Source organism: Perissodus microlepis, chromosome 7 (assembly GCF_051167445.1).
Source record: "Perissodus microlepis isolate ML-2025 ecotype Zambia chromosome 7, ASM5116744v1, whole genome shotgun sequence".
NCBI lineage: Eukaryota > Metazoa > Chordata > Actinopteri > Cichliformes > Cichlidae > Perissodus > Perissodus microlepis.
In genome coordinates, this window is record NC_140467.1 from 59149144 (window position 1) to 59165486 (window position 16343).

The window sequence follows — 16343 nt, forward strand, 5'->3', positions numbered from 1 at the left end:
CTGTTTTGCAGATGTCTTTATGACTCTGCGTTATTGTACATACTGTTTTCCACATCATTATCAACTTATTTTACACTGGTTGCAATTTCTTCTACTCTCTTGGCTTGATCTCTCTTGTAAAAGACATTTTTAATGTCAGAATTCTACTTTTGTAATTAAAGAATATATAAAAGTCTTGTTGTCAACAACTGATTGCAGCTTCTGCCTCATGACAGAAATGTTCTTTCTGGCTTAAAATGGCTAGATAGCATTCACAAGAGATATGTGTGACAAATATTTCATAGATTTTAGGCCAACAAGACATTCACTTTTTGCTCAGCGATCACTTTTTTGGCACACCGGAACATGAACTCAGGAGGTGACCACCTCAACAGGCTCCTTTCAATGTGGAGGAGTAGCAGCTATACTCTGAACCCCTCCTGAATGACTGAACTCCTCACTCTGTCTTATTCTTTCACCTTTGCTATTTATTTATTTATTTTCAATTTTTTTTTTTTAAATCTTGCTAGCAAAAAGGTCAGGCTGAGATTAATATATTTATTGCCTTTCTCAACAGCAATCGGAGTTGCTAAAGTAAAATATTGTATAGAGATGTTTGAAGCCCTGTGATAGACTGACGACCTGTTCTGAGAACACCCCGCCTCACCCTGTGATAGTTGGGATAGGCTCCAGTCCTCCCTCGAAACTGATAAGTAGAAGCGGAAGAGGATGGCCGGATGTTTGTGTAACAACCAAGTTCATTGTGTGTGTGTGTGTGTGTGTGTGTGTGTGTGTGTGTGTGAATTTATCTGGGGCATCTTTTGTTGGTTTTTGGTAGTCTAAATTCTTTGGGCTGAATTTTATTGATTAGTACCCCAAGTATGTCACCTTTCTAACCTCCATTATCCCACCTATGACCTTTCAGTTGAGAATGCTTTCTAGTAAGCTTTTCTCCTAAGGCTTTGTTGTAATTGTCCTTCCTCTTAGTTTGTCTTTGGTAGTTCACTTGGAATGACACCTACTCAATCAGTCCATGATGTAATTCTCTATTAGCTGGATTTGTGTTGTAAGGCAGAAGAAGTTGGTCAGGGTAGTTGTTTTGGGTAGTCCTTTCAAAGTACACCTGTCTTTACCAGGGAATCTTTATTTCACTTAGTCTTCTTACATTCCTCTCCTCTTCCTTTGCTTGATTGTCATTGGCATCATTGGAATTCCCTACCCAACAGCGAATCTCACCCAGTATTCTTTGCTAATTTTAAAAATGTTTTGAAATCATATAAATTCTTTTGCCTCCATTTTCACCACCACTTGTCTTTACATAGAAAAAAAAAAACACACCTCAAGAAAGCAGTGTAACATTTGCAGTTTAACATAGTGCTCAAAACTAACACAATAAAATACAAAGTCACACAATAGCGCAAATTAACCAATCAAGGAAGTAGTAGCTTCCATATTTTCTAAGGTACAAAATGGTTTATGTCACTGGAGTGGTCTACAGTTCCTTGGCCTCTCTGATGTCTTGCACTACAACATCTTTACTATTACATATGACCTCATTTATAATGGGGGCTAAATCTATGCACTGTTATTTCAATGTGCCCGGTCCCAAAAACCCCCTTGAAGAATCATTTAATTCTACCAATGGTATATGACATGAGACTGAAATTAAAAGCACAGCAAATCAACATATGACAGAATTAAAGAAATGGAAAATGTCATTTCTGTTCAAAATATCACTGACATAGTTGTTGGATTACTGATCTGTTCTGTTAATCAGTTTATAGGCTATCCAACTAATCTGTTTCATCATGTGCATAGTTTGTTTTAAGTTAAAGAATAGTTATATTGATATTGCATCTAAATATGTTTTCATAAGTTAGGAGCTGTCACAGAAAAAACACAAAGCAAGAGACAGTTTCCGTGTCCTCATGTCTCCTCATTAAATGAGACGCAGGCAGCTGGTTTGAAATTCTGCGCTTGTTTGCACACGGTCCTTAATTAGATGAAATTATGAGCCTCATTAATTATTTGTGATTTGTGTATAAATGTGTTGGATAATTGGATTAGAGGCTGCAGGTGGGAGAGGAGATAAGACTGTGCGAAGACAAAAGCTTATCTTTTTAAAGGAAAGAAAGGAAAGCACTGCTGGCTCAGATCATACTGAGCCCCGGATACTTTCCTCCAGGGTTAGACCCTGAAGGTTTTCCTGCCTGGTTGCTTTCCGTTTCTCGAAGTGTGTGTGTGTGTTCACATACTCCAACACAACATTGACCTATTCTGCTGTTACACCCTGTGGAGTCCCTCTGGCTATCCTGGAGTATGTGTGTATTACTATATAATTGAGGTAAAAGGAGACACGTGCTTGTGTGGGATCAAATAAGAGCAGGAAAGAAGCACTGTTTTGTGCTCATGCATGTGAATAAAGCACCTTTGTTTACATTGTGCGGGAACTTGGCTTTCAGACTCGAGCAGAGAATGTGCCATCTTAATAATTAATGGATTGTCTTAATTATGTTTACTTCCGTTAAAATCTAGGGCATAATTTGTTAAAGGGGTTATTCATGTTTTGCATACACATACATTTGGGTCATCTCTTTTCTTGCCAAACAGGGTAAAATGGTTTTCTCTGCTGCACTTTTTTTAAAAATAGAAAATGCTTAAAAAAACAAAAACAAAACAAAAAACGGTAAAACAAACAAAGGATGTAAAATCTGCATTCATACTGACCCACAGAGAAATTGCAGGGTAGACCTGACTGTTGCCTCCATTATCACCAATCAAACTTACCTTTATCTAACTGTGTTGGATAAAGGTGTTGTGTTAGACCAAGCTATCATCATGTCACAGTGGCATGGCATTAATGTTGTGGGTTTAAATTAGCAGCATCACATTCTGTTTAGATTCTTTCATCTGTGTAGTTTGACAGCTGTAATTACATGTTAGAAAATAGATAAATGACTGCTTTGATTCTTTTCATGCACTTCCTCTTGTTTATTTTTTCAATGAGCACATCCTCCCCTTTTTCTCTCAGTCACTGTACTAAGAACATTAACAGTGTCAAAGCTAACATTTATCATATCCTGCCTTTTACTTGCTACTTATTACTCATGCATCTCAGCCTCTGGAGTTCTTGTTAGAACTTTAGCCCTTTGGGGATGAACTTTGACCTTGCAGTAAGGCTTAAGCCATATTAAGAGGCACACTTTGAATGACAGGGTGTGGTAGAGGTCAATACCCATGGGTCAAAGGGGATCAGGGCCAAACAGGCCCACTCCCATCCATTATGTCCTGTTTTCTCTCCCAATCCTCTTTGTCCAAGTTTCATTAGATTAAGTTTTTATAAAAGTTAGTTTCTTGTTTGCACAAGATAATTAACTTATTCCCTGAAGTTATTATCACAAGTTAATAACTTCTTCCTACAAGTTGTCATCCCCAGACTTGGGGGGGGTCCACTGTCTCTTGTCCTGTTTTGTTTTGTTTTGTTTTTCCCTCCGGTATTCTGGTTCTTACATAAGCTTTTTTTTTTTTTTTTTTTTTTTTTTTTTTTTTTTTTTCTTCTTTGTGTCCCGTTTGGATCTTTAGCCATCAGAATTGTTGTCTTAAGGCCAAGAAAGATGCCAAGCGGATTTATTTTACCAAGTGGATCATCATGGCCTTGCCATATTGGTCCATTTGATTGACCTTTATTATAATTATGTATTTATTTTATTTTTGGTTGCTACAAACGGGACAGACGTGACTGGGGGATAGGACAGGGAGAAAGAATGAAAGAAAGAGAGGGAGAGAAAGAAAACCAAAGGGGAGAAGAGACGGTGAGAAGGGGGGGAAGAAAGGAAAAAACAAACAAACAAACAAAACGCCTGGATCACCTGTATGGAGAAAAAAAACAGAAGAGAAAGCAAACAACAAAGAGCAACATAATAAAAACAGCACCATCACAATAAACTAGCTAGCAGTAGATAACAGTAGATACTAAATAATAAACGATATTGTGCAGCACGCAAGATAGACAGCGCACAATGTGCTTTGAGGCAGCAGCCAAGAAAGGTGTAGTCCGCGTCTGTGAACACCCGTGTGTACACCTGTGTGCATACCTGTGTGGATCAGCATGCTTGTATTCCAAAGGTTTCTCCATGTAACGATCTGCTAGGGAGTGTGGGGAGCCATAGCCCCGTCCACCAGGGTATGAAGCAGGTATGGAGGAGATCCAGGCCCCAGATATCCAGAGGCCCCAGAGTACAAGGACCCGAGGAGGACCACCAAAGGGGGGGGGAACCGTGCCACCCTCCTGGGAAGAGCTGAGTAGAGCCCCAAACGAGAGGTCACCCCGCAGCTACGGAGCAGAGGCCAGAGGGGGTTGCAGTGGCGTGCCCGCGGGCTCCGCCGGCAGCCAGCTGTGCCAGAGAGGACCGAGCTTCAGGCCCAGAGGCCAGAGGCCTGAGGGCATCCCATCCCCCGGAAGGAGCCCATTAGAGTCGATTTTCCATGTTGACAGTATTTTAAGGGCTAACCTTTGCACTGTCAGGGGTCAGCATCAAGGCAGCAGGACGGCATACTGTAAATAAATGGCACCATTGGCCCACACCTTGCTATATATCTAGAAAAGCAAACAAAAGCTAACAGGTACAAATGTAAAAGTGAGTGAACCATGAATGGACTACACCTCACTGTTTTTGTAAGGGTTGAATGAAAAGGATACCCCCTCCCACCCCCAAATGGAAGTAATAAATCGGATTGAGCATAAATTTCTCCAGACAGTCGCACTCCCCAAACATACTCTATATCCCAGGTCCAGGTACCCCCGCCCCCAGAGGGGCAAGCCGCACCTAGACCCAGGAGATGTAACCCTTCTCTCTGGGGTGGAGGCAAGCGGACCACCTCCTTATCTGTAGTAGCAGGGAGGCCCCGCATCCCAGACCCCAGTCTGACGGCCAGCACCTTACATCTTACATAAGCTTTACCTTAAATGTAGTTTATGATTAGCTCAAACTTAAACTTACTTCTTTTTCAAACGGTTAAACAGAACAGTTACAATTTTATTTCTAACTTATCCTCTCCTGTGAAACTCTTTCCTACTCTATTCAGCTTGTCCTCTCTTTCTCATTTTGCCTCCATCCTCCTCAGGCCTTTTCTTTGCTGTTATTTTCCCTCCTCCCTTCTTCATACCCTGCAACATCTATTCTCTTACTCCTGCCCTGTCATGGCCTCTATACTCTTAAGCCATTGATGTACCAATACACTAAAGGGACTTTTCATTTCTTTGTCCACATTAGTGACTGAATCAGCGCATGCGAAGACCTTTTTGTTTTTGTTTTTTACCCAACTCCCCTGTCATCAGTTACTGACTGCTGTTTGCAGTTCTAACCACCGATTAATGCCAATAATAATGGAGCTCCTCTGGTCTGTCGGTTTCATGCACGCGAAGCGACAAACATTCAAAAACAAACCACAAGAATGATTTAGTTGCCGTCTCCTTTTTGAAAAATGACAACATACTGTCTGAGAGGAGATGATCTCCTCGGCTATTTAAGTGTTATTGTAAGCCCAGACTGTTGTGACAAATAGAAGTGTAGGTGTATGTGTTTGTTTGCTCTCGTGGAGCCTGATGCTTGATGATTGAGTCCTTTTGAGGCGTAATAGTTAAGTGGTTAAGATTAGATATTGTAAACACATTCAGGATTTAGGACATAACTCATAATGGGAGTTAAACAAGTTGAACCATGTTTTGACTTAATGACATCCCTGTTTAAGGTAAATTGCAGAAGGATATCAGGTGCCTATGATGCTGGATGTTTATTTACTATACATCATTTGATCATGCCAAGACTAACACTTGGCACTATCAAACACAATTTGTCAGCTAAAAGGAGCGTACTAGAGCAAAGGGAAGAAAACACAAAAAATAAATTTAAATGTAGGAACTGAAGCTTATAAGAACCTAAGTATTAGAAGTTAAACCCAAAACTCTGTAGAAACAGGGGCGTAGCTCAAATTGAATAAGAATAAATAAGAACTAATTCTCTAAATTACTATAATGAAAATGAAATGGGGTTCTAAGTCCTCAACTAAGAAAAAAGGTCAAAACTCTGAGATCACAACATGTTTGAAAGGGTGACTGCCATCGGATGAAAGGAATGGTGCAGACAGCCAATCTGCCAATCACAGGCCTAAAATAATTTACTGATCCATGTTTCAAAATCTAACATCTTAACACAGAAAGTCTTCAGCAGGAAACAAAAGGAGCCCAGCCTTGAGGCGACTTTTGTTGTGATTTGGCGCTATATAAATAAAATTGAATTGAATTGAAAAGGTCTCATCTTAACTGAGTTAAATTATGATTAATTAAATGTTTAGAAACTAAATGTTTTAGTTTCTACACAAACTGTTCGTAAGGGTGAAGTTGAAGTGTGTGTTTTGTTGCATTTTCCTGAATATACTGGGGTTTTTTTTTTTTTTTTTAACCCCTTTATCTAATTTCCTCCTTCTGTCGTCCTCTTGCCTTTCTGTAGCCAAATGATAATTCTTTCCTACTGTACCCTAAGATACATGCAGACACACAAACCCAGTGGATAACATGGCACAGCAGTTCATAGGAAACAGCCAGTTATTTCAGTATTTTCAAGACCTTAACGGTCATGTAAGTAAACTGTAAAATCAGTATTGTATTTAAACTAGATTTAAAATTGCTAATAATTAAGAACAATTTCTGATTTATAGTGGTGGCTTTTAAGAGTATGTCCAGAAAGGTAAAGGGGAGGGTCTGTGTTTCTTTCTTTAAGTGGACCGTGGCCTCTTTGTGGAAATCCCCTTTCTTTTTCTCATAGCCACAGACTTCAGAGATTATCTCAGTGTTCATTTGTCTTCGTCTTTCCTACTGTTTTTGTTCTCGTGTTTACCTTTTTGTCTGCCTTTTTTGTCTTTATTAGTACTAGCTGTGTAGGTTGTTTTTTTTCTGCTTGCCATTGCTCTAGTCAGCCTATTTAAATAGAGCCTATGGAATACATTTCTAACTAAAATGTAAAATATTGAAGCTTTATTTACTTTTCTATAAGACTGACCAGGGACAGACCTCTAAAATCAATCACTTGTTCTTGGAGCCTTTTATTTAACCATCTTCAAAATTGAAGAGACTTCCCTCAAAGTTTAGGGCATTTAGAAGAATGCTTCTAAATAAAGGCTTTAAAATATTGATTTCTTCCTGTTAGAAGGGAGTTTTTCCTTCCCACTGTTGCCAAAGTGCTTGCTCATAGGGGAATCATATGATTGTTGGGTTTTTCTCTGTATGTATTTTTGTAGGGTCTACCTTACAATATAATGCATTTAGGCAACCGTTGTTGTGATTTGGCGCTCTATAAATAAAACTGAATTGAATTAATTTCAGGAATCAGCCAGAGAAATAAAAGGACTACTTGTGCACTTGTTGCCAACCAGTAGCATACTAGAATTTTAGTGTCTTTACCAAAGCCAATATTTAGAGTAAAAAAAATTCCCATCTGTGTCCTTGTTGTCTGACTTATTAGTCTGCAGACTTAAGATTGATTAGTCATGTCTAGTAGGCTAAAATAACAAGAACTTTGTTAGGCCATCTATCTCATAAGAGATTATGCCCCTGGTTTAATGAGTATAACGTATGACGTGCTGAAGAATATCCACAGACATGTTTCCACTCGAACAGGTTAATTCACAGTTGGGTGTTTTTTGTTTTACACTTAGTTAACTGTAATATCCGCTCTGAATGCTAGAGTTGTTTTTCACTTCAAGCACACAGTGTCAGTGCTGTTAATGTATACTCAAAATGTAATTATATAATTTGAAATCAATCATTTGACTGTGAAAATCAACAATCAGTTATTTGGTTCCACCCTGATTCTTCGAGCCATTCGATCTCTACAACCACAGTGAGAGCTTGGGCCATAATTCTGGCCCTTGTCCACCTTAAAACATAGTTATCATCCTTCATATATTGGTGCACACACGAATAATGTGTCTTCATGGCGCATGAACCACCGCGTTCTTTCTTTCTCTAATAAATAAACGGAAACGACTGAGGGTACCTTTAGCTTACAAATAAACTATTGTGAATGATGTGACTGATCAGTTGATTTCTCACAATGCTGATTTAAATAAGAAATGATATTTTTCATCATGTCTTGTTTGTCCTGCAGGATTCTTTTGCAAAATAAATTAGGTTGCACACTGCAGAATCTAAGGTCAGCAGTCTGTGTGTTTATTACATCCCCAAACATATGAAAAGATTGCTTAGTAGACAGAAGCCCTGTCATTTACCCTCGGGTCATTATGTCACACTAGAATTTTCAATTTTCAAAAATGCTGGCTGACAGCTTTTCTGCTTGCTACTCGTAGTAAAACCTTGTGTTTTCTGCGCTGACTCCCAGGTGTCACATGTCATTTCCAAACTTATTGCACAGATTAAAGAGAAAATGGAACATGGTAAACGTCAAACATGGCTCTGACTATTTGTCTCCATGTTTCTCGTCCTCTTCTGTGTTTCTTCCCTTAAGACATTTTGTGTGTCCATTACCACCCCTCCTTTTTGTAAATGATCAGCACTTCAAAGCCTCCATTGAGCAGTGTCAGTAAGCTCCCAGGCTGCAGGATCTGCTGAGCCCAGGCTTACATTAAAGCTTATCCAATCCCAGCTACAGGTGTGCTGCGCTGCCTGTTCCCAGGGGACAAGAGACGCTTCAAACACACCAAAACACAACCTTCAAAAGGCTGCGTGTCATCAGCAGTAATTCCTGAACACTGAGGAATCAGCAGAGTGCTCTGTCATCTGAAACTGACATTGAGAGAGTGAGAGAGAAGCAGAGAGAGTGTGGGCAGAAAAACACACTGTCATTCATACCTTCTCATTATATCCCTGAGTCACAGAGAAAGCCCGGAGCTGAGCTTACCTACACTCACATTACCAACTGGTTGTGTGGGAGTTGGGATTTTGACCATATGTAGTAATAGCTGCAAGTAACCACATCACTATGTTTGTGTTGGTTTTGTATATTTGTCTTTCTGTTTGTGTATATACATGGATATGCATGTAGGTGTGTCTAAAAACAGACCTTGAGGCATGCAGTGGGCTGTGGGGATTGGAGGTGGAGGTTCTGGTGGGGGATCATTATTCCTCCAAGGTGATGAAGGGAACACTCGTCTATACACTTAGCTATACATTGTAAAGAGATGTTCTAAACCTGGTTACATTGTATATCGATGATCTATAGTGAGTTCAGGTCATGTTTTGAAACTCTTCACAATTGTATATCTATTGTCCTGTAAATGTGAAGGTGATCTGAAGGTATATTATTTAATTTTTTTTACTTGTTCAAAGTTTTCAATGTTTTCTTCTAACAAGGTTACAAAAAGCTGTTATGTCCTTCCCACTTTACTTTGAAAATGTATTAGCTGTCTTTGCTGAGTCAAACGTGGGAAACTGTGAATGCCTCCTGTTCATCTCGACGTAGCGTTTTTGTCACTCATCCAAGTGACTTTTTCAGTCGAATGCCTTATTAAGTTTGTCACCTTCCAGTTGGAATTTCTTGATAATCTCAGAATATTTTCATAGTGATCCCTGAAATGGAATCTGCCTCATCTTGAGCTGTTGTATCTCTGCGCGTAGCTTGAAGTTAAGTCTTAGCTAGTTTTAATTAAATGATTTCCATTTGGCTTGATACCCAGGGGTACCCCAATATACCATACATAACATAATATTCTTTTAGGTGGAGTAGGGCGAGACCAACTCTGTTCTTTCCAAACTCTTCAGTTTTCAGGATCAGAGCATCATGTTAACTAATGATATGGACTCAGCTTGTGAGTTTCAAAACAAGATCAGATTTTGGATGGGGGTTGTCTCCCAGATTTTGATCAGTCAGACCAAAAAACAAACTACACACTTGTTTATGGTTAATGTGAGATGAAGTTTTCACTGAAAGCTGCAGAGGTATCAGGTATTAATGCTCTCTTTGTAAGCTCAGACATATATTAGGAATAACTAAGATATTGCAGATCACAACGTAAGCGCAACATTACAAGTTTTCTCACACATCAGTTTTTTTTCTCCTTATAGCTAATTAATTTGTCCCTTTTTGTAGAGCCACTCAACACCACTCATTTACCTTACACCAGATCTTACTAGATTAGATTAGACCAAGTGCTGGGACATGAACTTTTCCCTAACCCTCTGGAGAGGCAGCTCCATTAATCTCTTGCAATTTGAGCCTGTGTCAGCCCTGTGATAGACTCTGGGCTTTTCCAGCCTGTAACCCACCTTTTCCTAAATATGTGCCAAGATACACTGCACACTCTTCTGACTCTTCTCAGTTTAAGGGAATAATTGATAGTGTTGATACATTGAACTGTATATTGTAAGGTTTGGTCTGATACTGGACAGTGTAGCTTTTGTCCTGTAATGCCTGCGTGTATTGTTTAAATCACTGAGGTTCTGTGAAAATGCAGACTGTTAGGTGGCAGCTCCAGTGAGGGTAGACATGCTTCTAGGGTGAGTTTCAGCAATAAGTCAAACACACACAACCATTTGGAACTTCTAATTATAACACTGAGTCATACAGAAACTTTGAGTTGAGGTCACAGGTGTTCCTGAATCCATGGTTAGTTTTTATATACATATGTTTAACTGTTTCAGCTCTATGATGTCACAGATAAAGTATATGTCAGAGACAACTATTTGTATTTGCTATTAAGTCATTCCTAATTTGTACCCGTGCATACACACACGACACAACAGCAGTGAACATACTTTCACGTTGTAATTTATTTTAAAGAGGCGATGAGCTAATGCCACATGTTCTCATCCTGTTAGTCTTTGGGTGGCTAACGGGAGACATGCTCTAACATGTCAGTGTTTTGAAGTTGGCATTTGGCTATGGAAGGTAACCTCTCCTTAACTGATGTCTGACAGTGATTGAGATGGATCGCAGGGAGGGAAGGAAGCAAAGAGAGACATGAGGCTACGGGAGAGAGCCATTGGCAATAAAAGGGGGGAGGAGGGTGTGTCTGGGAAATGGACTTGTTTTAACATCAAAGATAACTGTACTCAGGACCCAGAAAAGACCTTGCATTTGATTGGGACACAGTGCGCTTTACCGTTGGCTCTTCCTGTTTGCCAGAAGCCTTATCCTTATAAATTAGAAGTCTAAACCACCATTCCCACCCACATGGCACAAACCTGAAATAAATTCAGCATCTCAGACCAAGTTGATATTTTAGAAGTGTTCATTCTGCAGATTCTTGCCACATGCTACAGGTTAAACCCAGTTACTGCAACCATACAACAGCTTTATCTGGCTAGTTCCCAAAATGAACACGAGAACAAGGCTTATTACCATATCATTATACAGCATCTCATTTGGAATTAATGGTTAAAATGTAACAATTCGTGATGCAATTTTGAATTTATTGTTCTCTTGGTGTCCAGGTTTTGTGGTAGCAAAGTGAGGCACAAATCATGATGCTTCCTCCACCATGCTTGACTGTTTGGGTTCAGTTCCTTTTTCCTCCAAGCCTAAACATATGCTTTACACCAAAAAGTACAATATAAAAAACATTTTAATCTGTCCAGAGAACATTGTTTCAAGCATCTTCAAGTGTTTCTACGTATTTTTTTTTTTCCATAAACTTAAGACATGGCAGTTTTGGGGTGTTTTTGGAGTGCTTAACATCATTCTTTTTTTGTGTTTTACTGCTTAGACTGCTTAGTAACCAGACTTTGTATGCTTTTACACACAGAGAGAGGCACCTTTTTATAACCCACACTTTCAGCCTCATCTCCTTAATTTGGAACACTTTACTCCAAGTACCTTCTGGAAGAGTCACCACAGAGATTCACTTACTTTCCCAGCTTGCAAGTGTGATTGATTGATTGATTAAACAATGTATTCAGTAAAGACACAATAATCCAACTACTGGAATAAACTAATAAACACATACATTGGGTTGTATATAACTGTGACTTGGCTGCAAATCAGACAATTTTATGGCGAGTAATGAGTGCTGAAAATTCTGGTAGTTTTGGTAGATTTTGTGTGTATGTTTCATGTGTCGACAAAACCAGTGACTGAGATCAACTGTAAAAAAAAAAAGACTTGGAAAGATTTCCTACTGTTTGCCTCTAATGCTGTAAACTAAACTATTGTGTCTAAAATTTGATGTGCTGTTTTTAGAACAAAGTGAAACTCAGGGCACACTGTCTGATGAAGTCACAGAAGGAAAAGAGAAAGAAAATGTATCACCAGCATCTGTGGGAGAAAAGACCACTGAGAAGGGTGAGTTTCTGTTGTTTGCCCTTATGTGCACGAATGTTCATGTGTTCATACATCATTGGTCTACATAATATGTTTTGAAACCCTCACATCCATGTATTGAGCAGAAGTGCTGGAAGGGCCATACTAAAACAAGAAAAAGAAGTCGAATTTAGTTGAGCTGGTTCAACGTAGGGTAGAGCCATGCAAAATGTATGACAAGTAGAAACTTGTCTAATAGTTCCATTTAAGCCACAGTACTGTTGCAAGACAATCCTCTCTAATATTTTAGCTAAACTGCTTGTCATCAGTTTGCTTAAGGAATTAAGGCCTCAATTGTAGAGGAGAGACTCCACAGTGAACTACGGTAAACATCATCTTCACTGCAGCCGGGTTAGCCGCTTTTTTTGTCGAAACACTGAGGCTGCTTTGGCTAAATTTTGTAATACTTTATATCACACACATGCTCCTACATATTTTACAGTCAGCATACATCTATTTTAGTCAGAAATGCAAGTGAACTGCTCGTGTTGTCGAGCACAGCCAGCATTCCTGCTGAGTTTTCACTAATAACAGCCTCCTTAACACAGTAACCTCACAGGCTTCCTATAAGGTGAAAATTGGCTACTGAAGGCGAGAAAAAGAATTACTGGTTAGCAAAGGTCACTTCAGCCTGTTTGTTTCACACAAGTCACAACAGTGGTTGGTGGTGACATAATCACTGGCCCCAACGACCCAGCAGCTGGCCAATCAGCTTGCCAGACAGCAAGCTGATTTTTTTTTTATTGATTTTTTTTACTCTGGGCTGCTGATCATGTCAAACTTTGAAATACCTTATTGGAACGGTCACTGGTCTGTAACAACAAAAAGTTCCTGCCCCAGGTATTTGAGCCCCAGGTCTTCTGAGTAATTCAAGTTAACAAGTTTTACAAGATGAACGGAAATCACACAGCTGTAAGCCCGTCTTCAAAGTTGAACCTTACTAGTATGCTAAGGCTCATAAACATAGCTGGTACATTGTTAAAATGTGATGGATGCTTTTTTCAAAATCTTGCTTCTGGATTTTAAAGTCAAAAATGTTACAAGAATATTAGGATGTTAAGGTTTTCACATGTTTTCTTCTAGCACAGCTTGATGGCAGAAAGATTTCAAACTGCTAAATTAATGCTCACTTTCTGATGTCCTGTTGAAATGGTATACTATATCAGGGTCTCCTTTCAGTACATTGTAAAAATTATCACAGTCCTTTAATCACTTGCATAAACATGAGATGCATCTACCGAGTCTTTGACTGTGATTGTATGCATCAGTGTGCCTGCACACAAACATGGACAGTACACTTTATAAGTGAGTCTTTGTGTTCACAGCTTGCCAAAGCAGGCAGATTCTGCCCCCTGAGTAAATATGGGAAGCTACTGATAACATTCATTTGTGTATAGCAAGGACGCATACACACACCAAAACACACACAGTACACACACGGGCATTTTAGTAGGGGCAGCTCTGTCATGGAATGATAACTTATTTTGTTACTCCAGCATGCTTTGCCTACAGCACTATCTGTACTGTGTACCTGAGATTTTGTTAGTGGAGTAGTACTCAAGCCCCACATATGTGTTCAATATCCGAGTTGAATAAAATGTATTACAGCAGATTTACACCATCTTAAATGACATTCCCTGTTTTACAGAGCCAGGAAACAAAAGGCAGTAGTTCTTCTTGGAGAATGAAAGATCTGGGAATTTCTTCCAAGCAGAATGAGAGATTCTTGTGTTGTATTTTTTGCCTACAGTCACACTTCCAGGTGCTGTAAATATACTGACACGGGTGATGCGCCTGGCTCAACGGCACCTTTTGGACCCAATGGGGCGACAGCGGGTCGAAAAAAAGAGTTCACAAACACAGGCAGCACCCAGACAGCAGAGTCCTGCAACTGGACGCTTCTGCAGGAGTCGGACCTCGGCTTCATTAACACAAGCGCAGGTAAAACTTGGAGACATCTTGCTTTGAAATACAGCTAAACCATGACTGTAACAGTAGGTTTTAAAGCGTGTAACTCACAGCACAAGCCTTTTGTATGGAGAATTGTTGTGTCTTCTACTAAGAGATTTAGATAAGATGTTTATTATTACTCATACCTGCATGTTCTGCAAAAAGCTATAGATTGTAAATTACAAGTCCTTTAAGTTTCCGTAAGACAGGTCCTGGACCTTTTTCTTTTTGTAGGGTTTCTCTGATTCACCATTTGATTCCATTCCAGCATTAACACCTTTCATAAAACTGCCCATGTATCATAGTCACACCTGAGTTTTACAGACCTTGTGTATGAACATGTCTAGAGATAAGATTTAGAGTTGCTGGTAGGGAGGCTTTATTACCATTGGACAGGCTTGCCTGGCTGCTTTCCTGTCTTAGGTTGTTGCCCTGAGCTCAATGGCTGCTTGCCGTAGGCCTGTTTTTTACTGGACAGATATCAGAGAGGACCTGATCTTGACATCTGTCATATTTTTTTTTTTTTTGTGTGTGTCCTGTTTGGATCTTTAGCCATCAGAATTGTTGTCTTAAGGCCAAGAAAGATGCCAAGCGGATTTATTTTACCAAGTGGATCATCATGGCCTTGCCATATTGGTCCATTTGATTGACCTTTATTATAATTATGAATTTATTTTATTTTCGGTTGCTACAAACGGGACAGACATGACTGGGCAGGGAGAAAGAATGAAAGAAAGAGAGGGAGAGAAAGAAAACCAAAGGGGAGAAGAGACGGTGAGAAAGGGGGGAAGAAAGAAAGAAAAACAAACAAAACACCTGGATCACCTGTATGGAGAAAAGAAAACAGAAGAGAAAGCAAACAACAAAGAGCAACATAATAAAAAACAGCACCATCACAATAAACTAGCTAGCAGTAGATAACAAATTATTTAATAATAAAGTAATAATAACGTTCTTATTCACAGTTCATTCGGATTCAAACTTTCTTCCAATCTGTTCTTTGAGTGCTCATTCCCCTTAACTTCAGTTCTTTGCAAGATTTCCTGCCGTTTGGAGACTGATTTTTCTCACCTAAATTGAGTTTTCTTTTGTTTTTAATTTAACCAGCATTCACTGAGTGCCAGCATCTATGAAAGCCTTCAACAAAAGACCAAGTGTCTGACGACAAGAGTTTCGACAGCTCCATTCACAATCCAAAATCCTTTAGCTAAAGCCAATCTGGGCAGCAAGGATCACCAATTTGGCATCTCATGTAAATCACTTGTGACACAGCAGGGCTTATCTCTATAGTCCCCATGCTGACTTTACATAATGTTTAGTAACAAGGATTTTCTGAACTTCTAACCACAAGTGTTTGTATCCTTACGTGCCAGCACAGAAGCAGCTACAGTAAGTTTGGAAAAAGAGGATTATTTGTCGGGGCACATTTCTATATCTTAAAACAAATGCTTATTATTTCAAGCTTGGTCTACTTAGTGTAATTCTTCATTATTAGCCTGATGACTGAATAAATAAACTGGTCATGTTCAGCAGCACAGCTCAGTTAGACAGTGCTGTGAGCATGAAATCAATGGAGCTTTGGGTTATGAAACCACACAGGTCACTAAATCTCTGGAGGTGGTTGCATTTGGACATCCAGCTCTGTTCATTCGTTTGGAACTGCACTTTCACACCACAGCTTGGTACATAAAGGATTTTCTGTGAAAACAACTTTTTTTGTTTAAGTGACCTTTTTGTCACAAACAAACTGTTGCTCTGATTGTCCATGAAGTAAGTGACAGAATAACTGGATTTCTTAGGGTTTTGTGAGAGACTTTGGGCAGGCAACCTGGAAACAAATCGGAAGAAATTTTAAAAAACCATAAAGATGATCGATTCAAAACTGGAAGTGAAAAATAATAGAAATAAGAGCAGCAAAAAAGAATTGGAGGTGTCCAATTGAGCTAGTGTGCCACATGCAGACAAAGTTTGAAAACACAAAAGTGCAAAGAAGCTTCAGTTAATTCTGTTGAATAACTCTTAGAGGATTTTATTAGCTTGTTTTCTGTCTGCCAATCACGATCCCCGTTCATTGTCTATAAAAGTGTTGAAGTTCAGTTTTGG

At 39.3% G+C, this 16343-nt stretch overlaps 1 protein-coding gene across 1 annotated transcript in view; it reads left to right on the forward strand.

Moving 5' to 3' along the window:
- Positions 1-16343, forward strand: part of LOC146384345 (uncharacterized) — a 62948-nt gene that overhangs the window by 26828 nt on the left and 19777 nt on the right. The window contains exons 11-12 of the mRNA XM_084936291.1: positions 12171-12272; positions 14041-14231. Coding sequence (XP_084792417.1) covers positions 12171-12272; positions 14041-14231 — 293 coding nt within the window. The remainder of the gene's footprint in view (positions 1-12170; positions 12273-14040; positions 14232-16343) is intronic.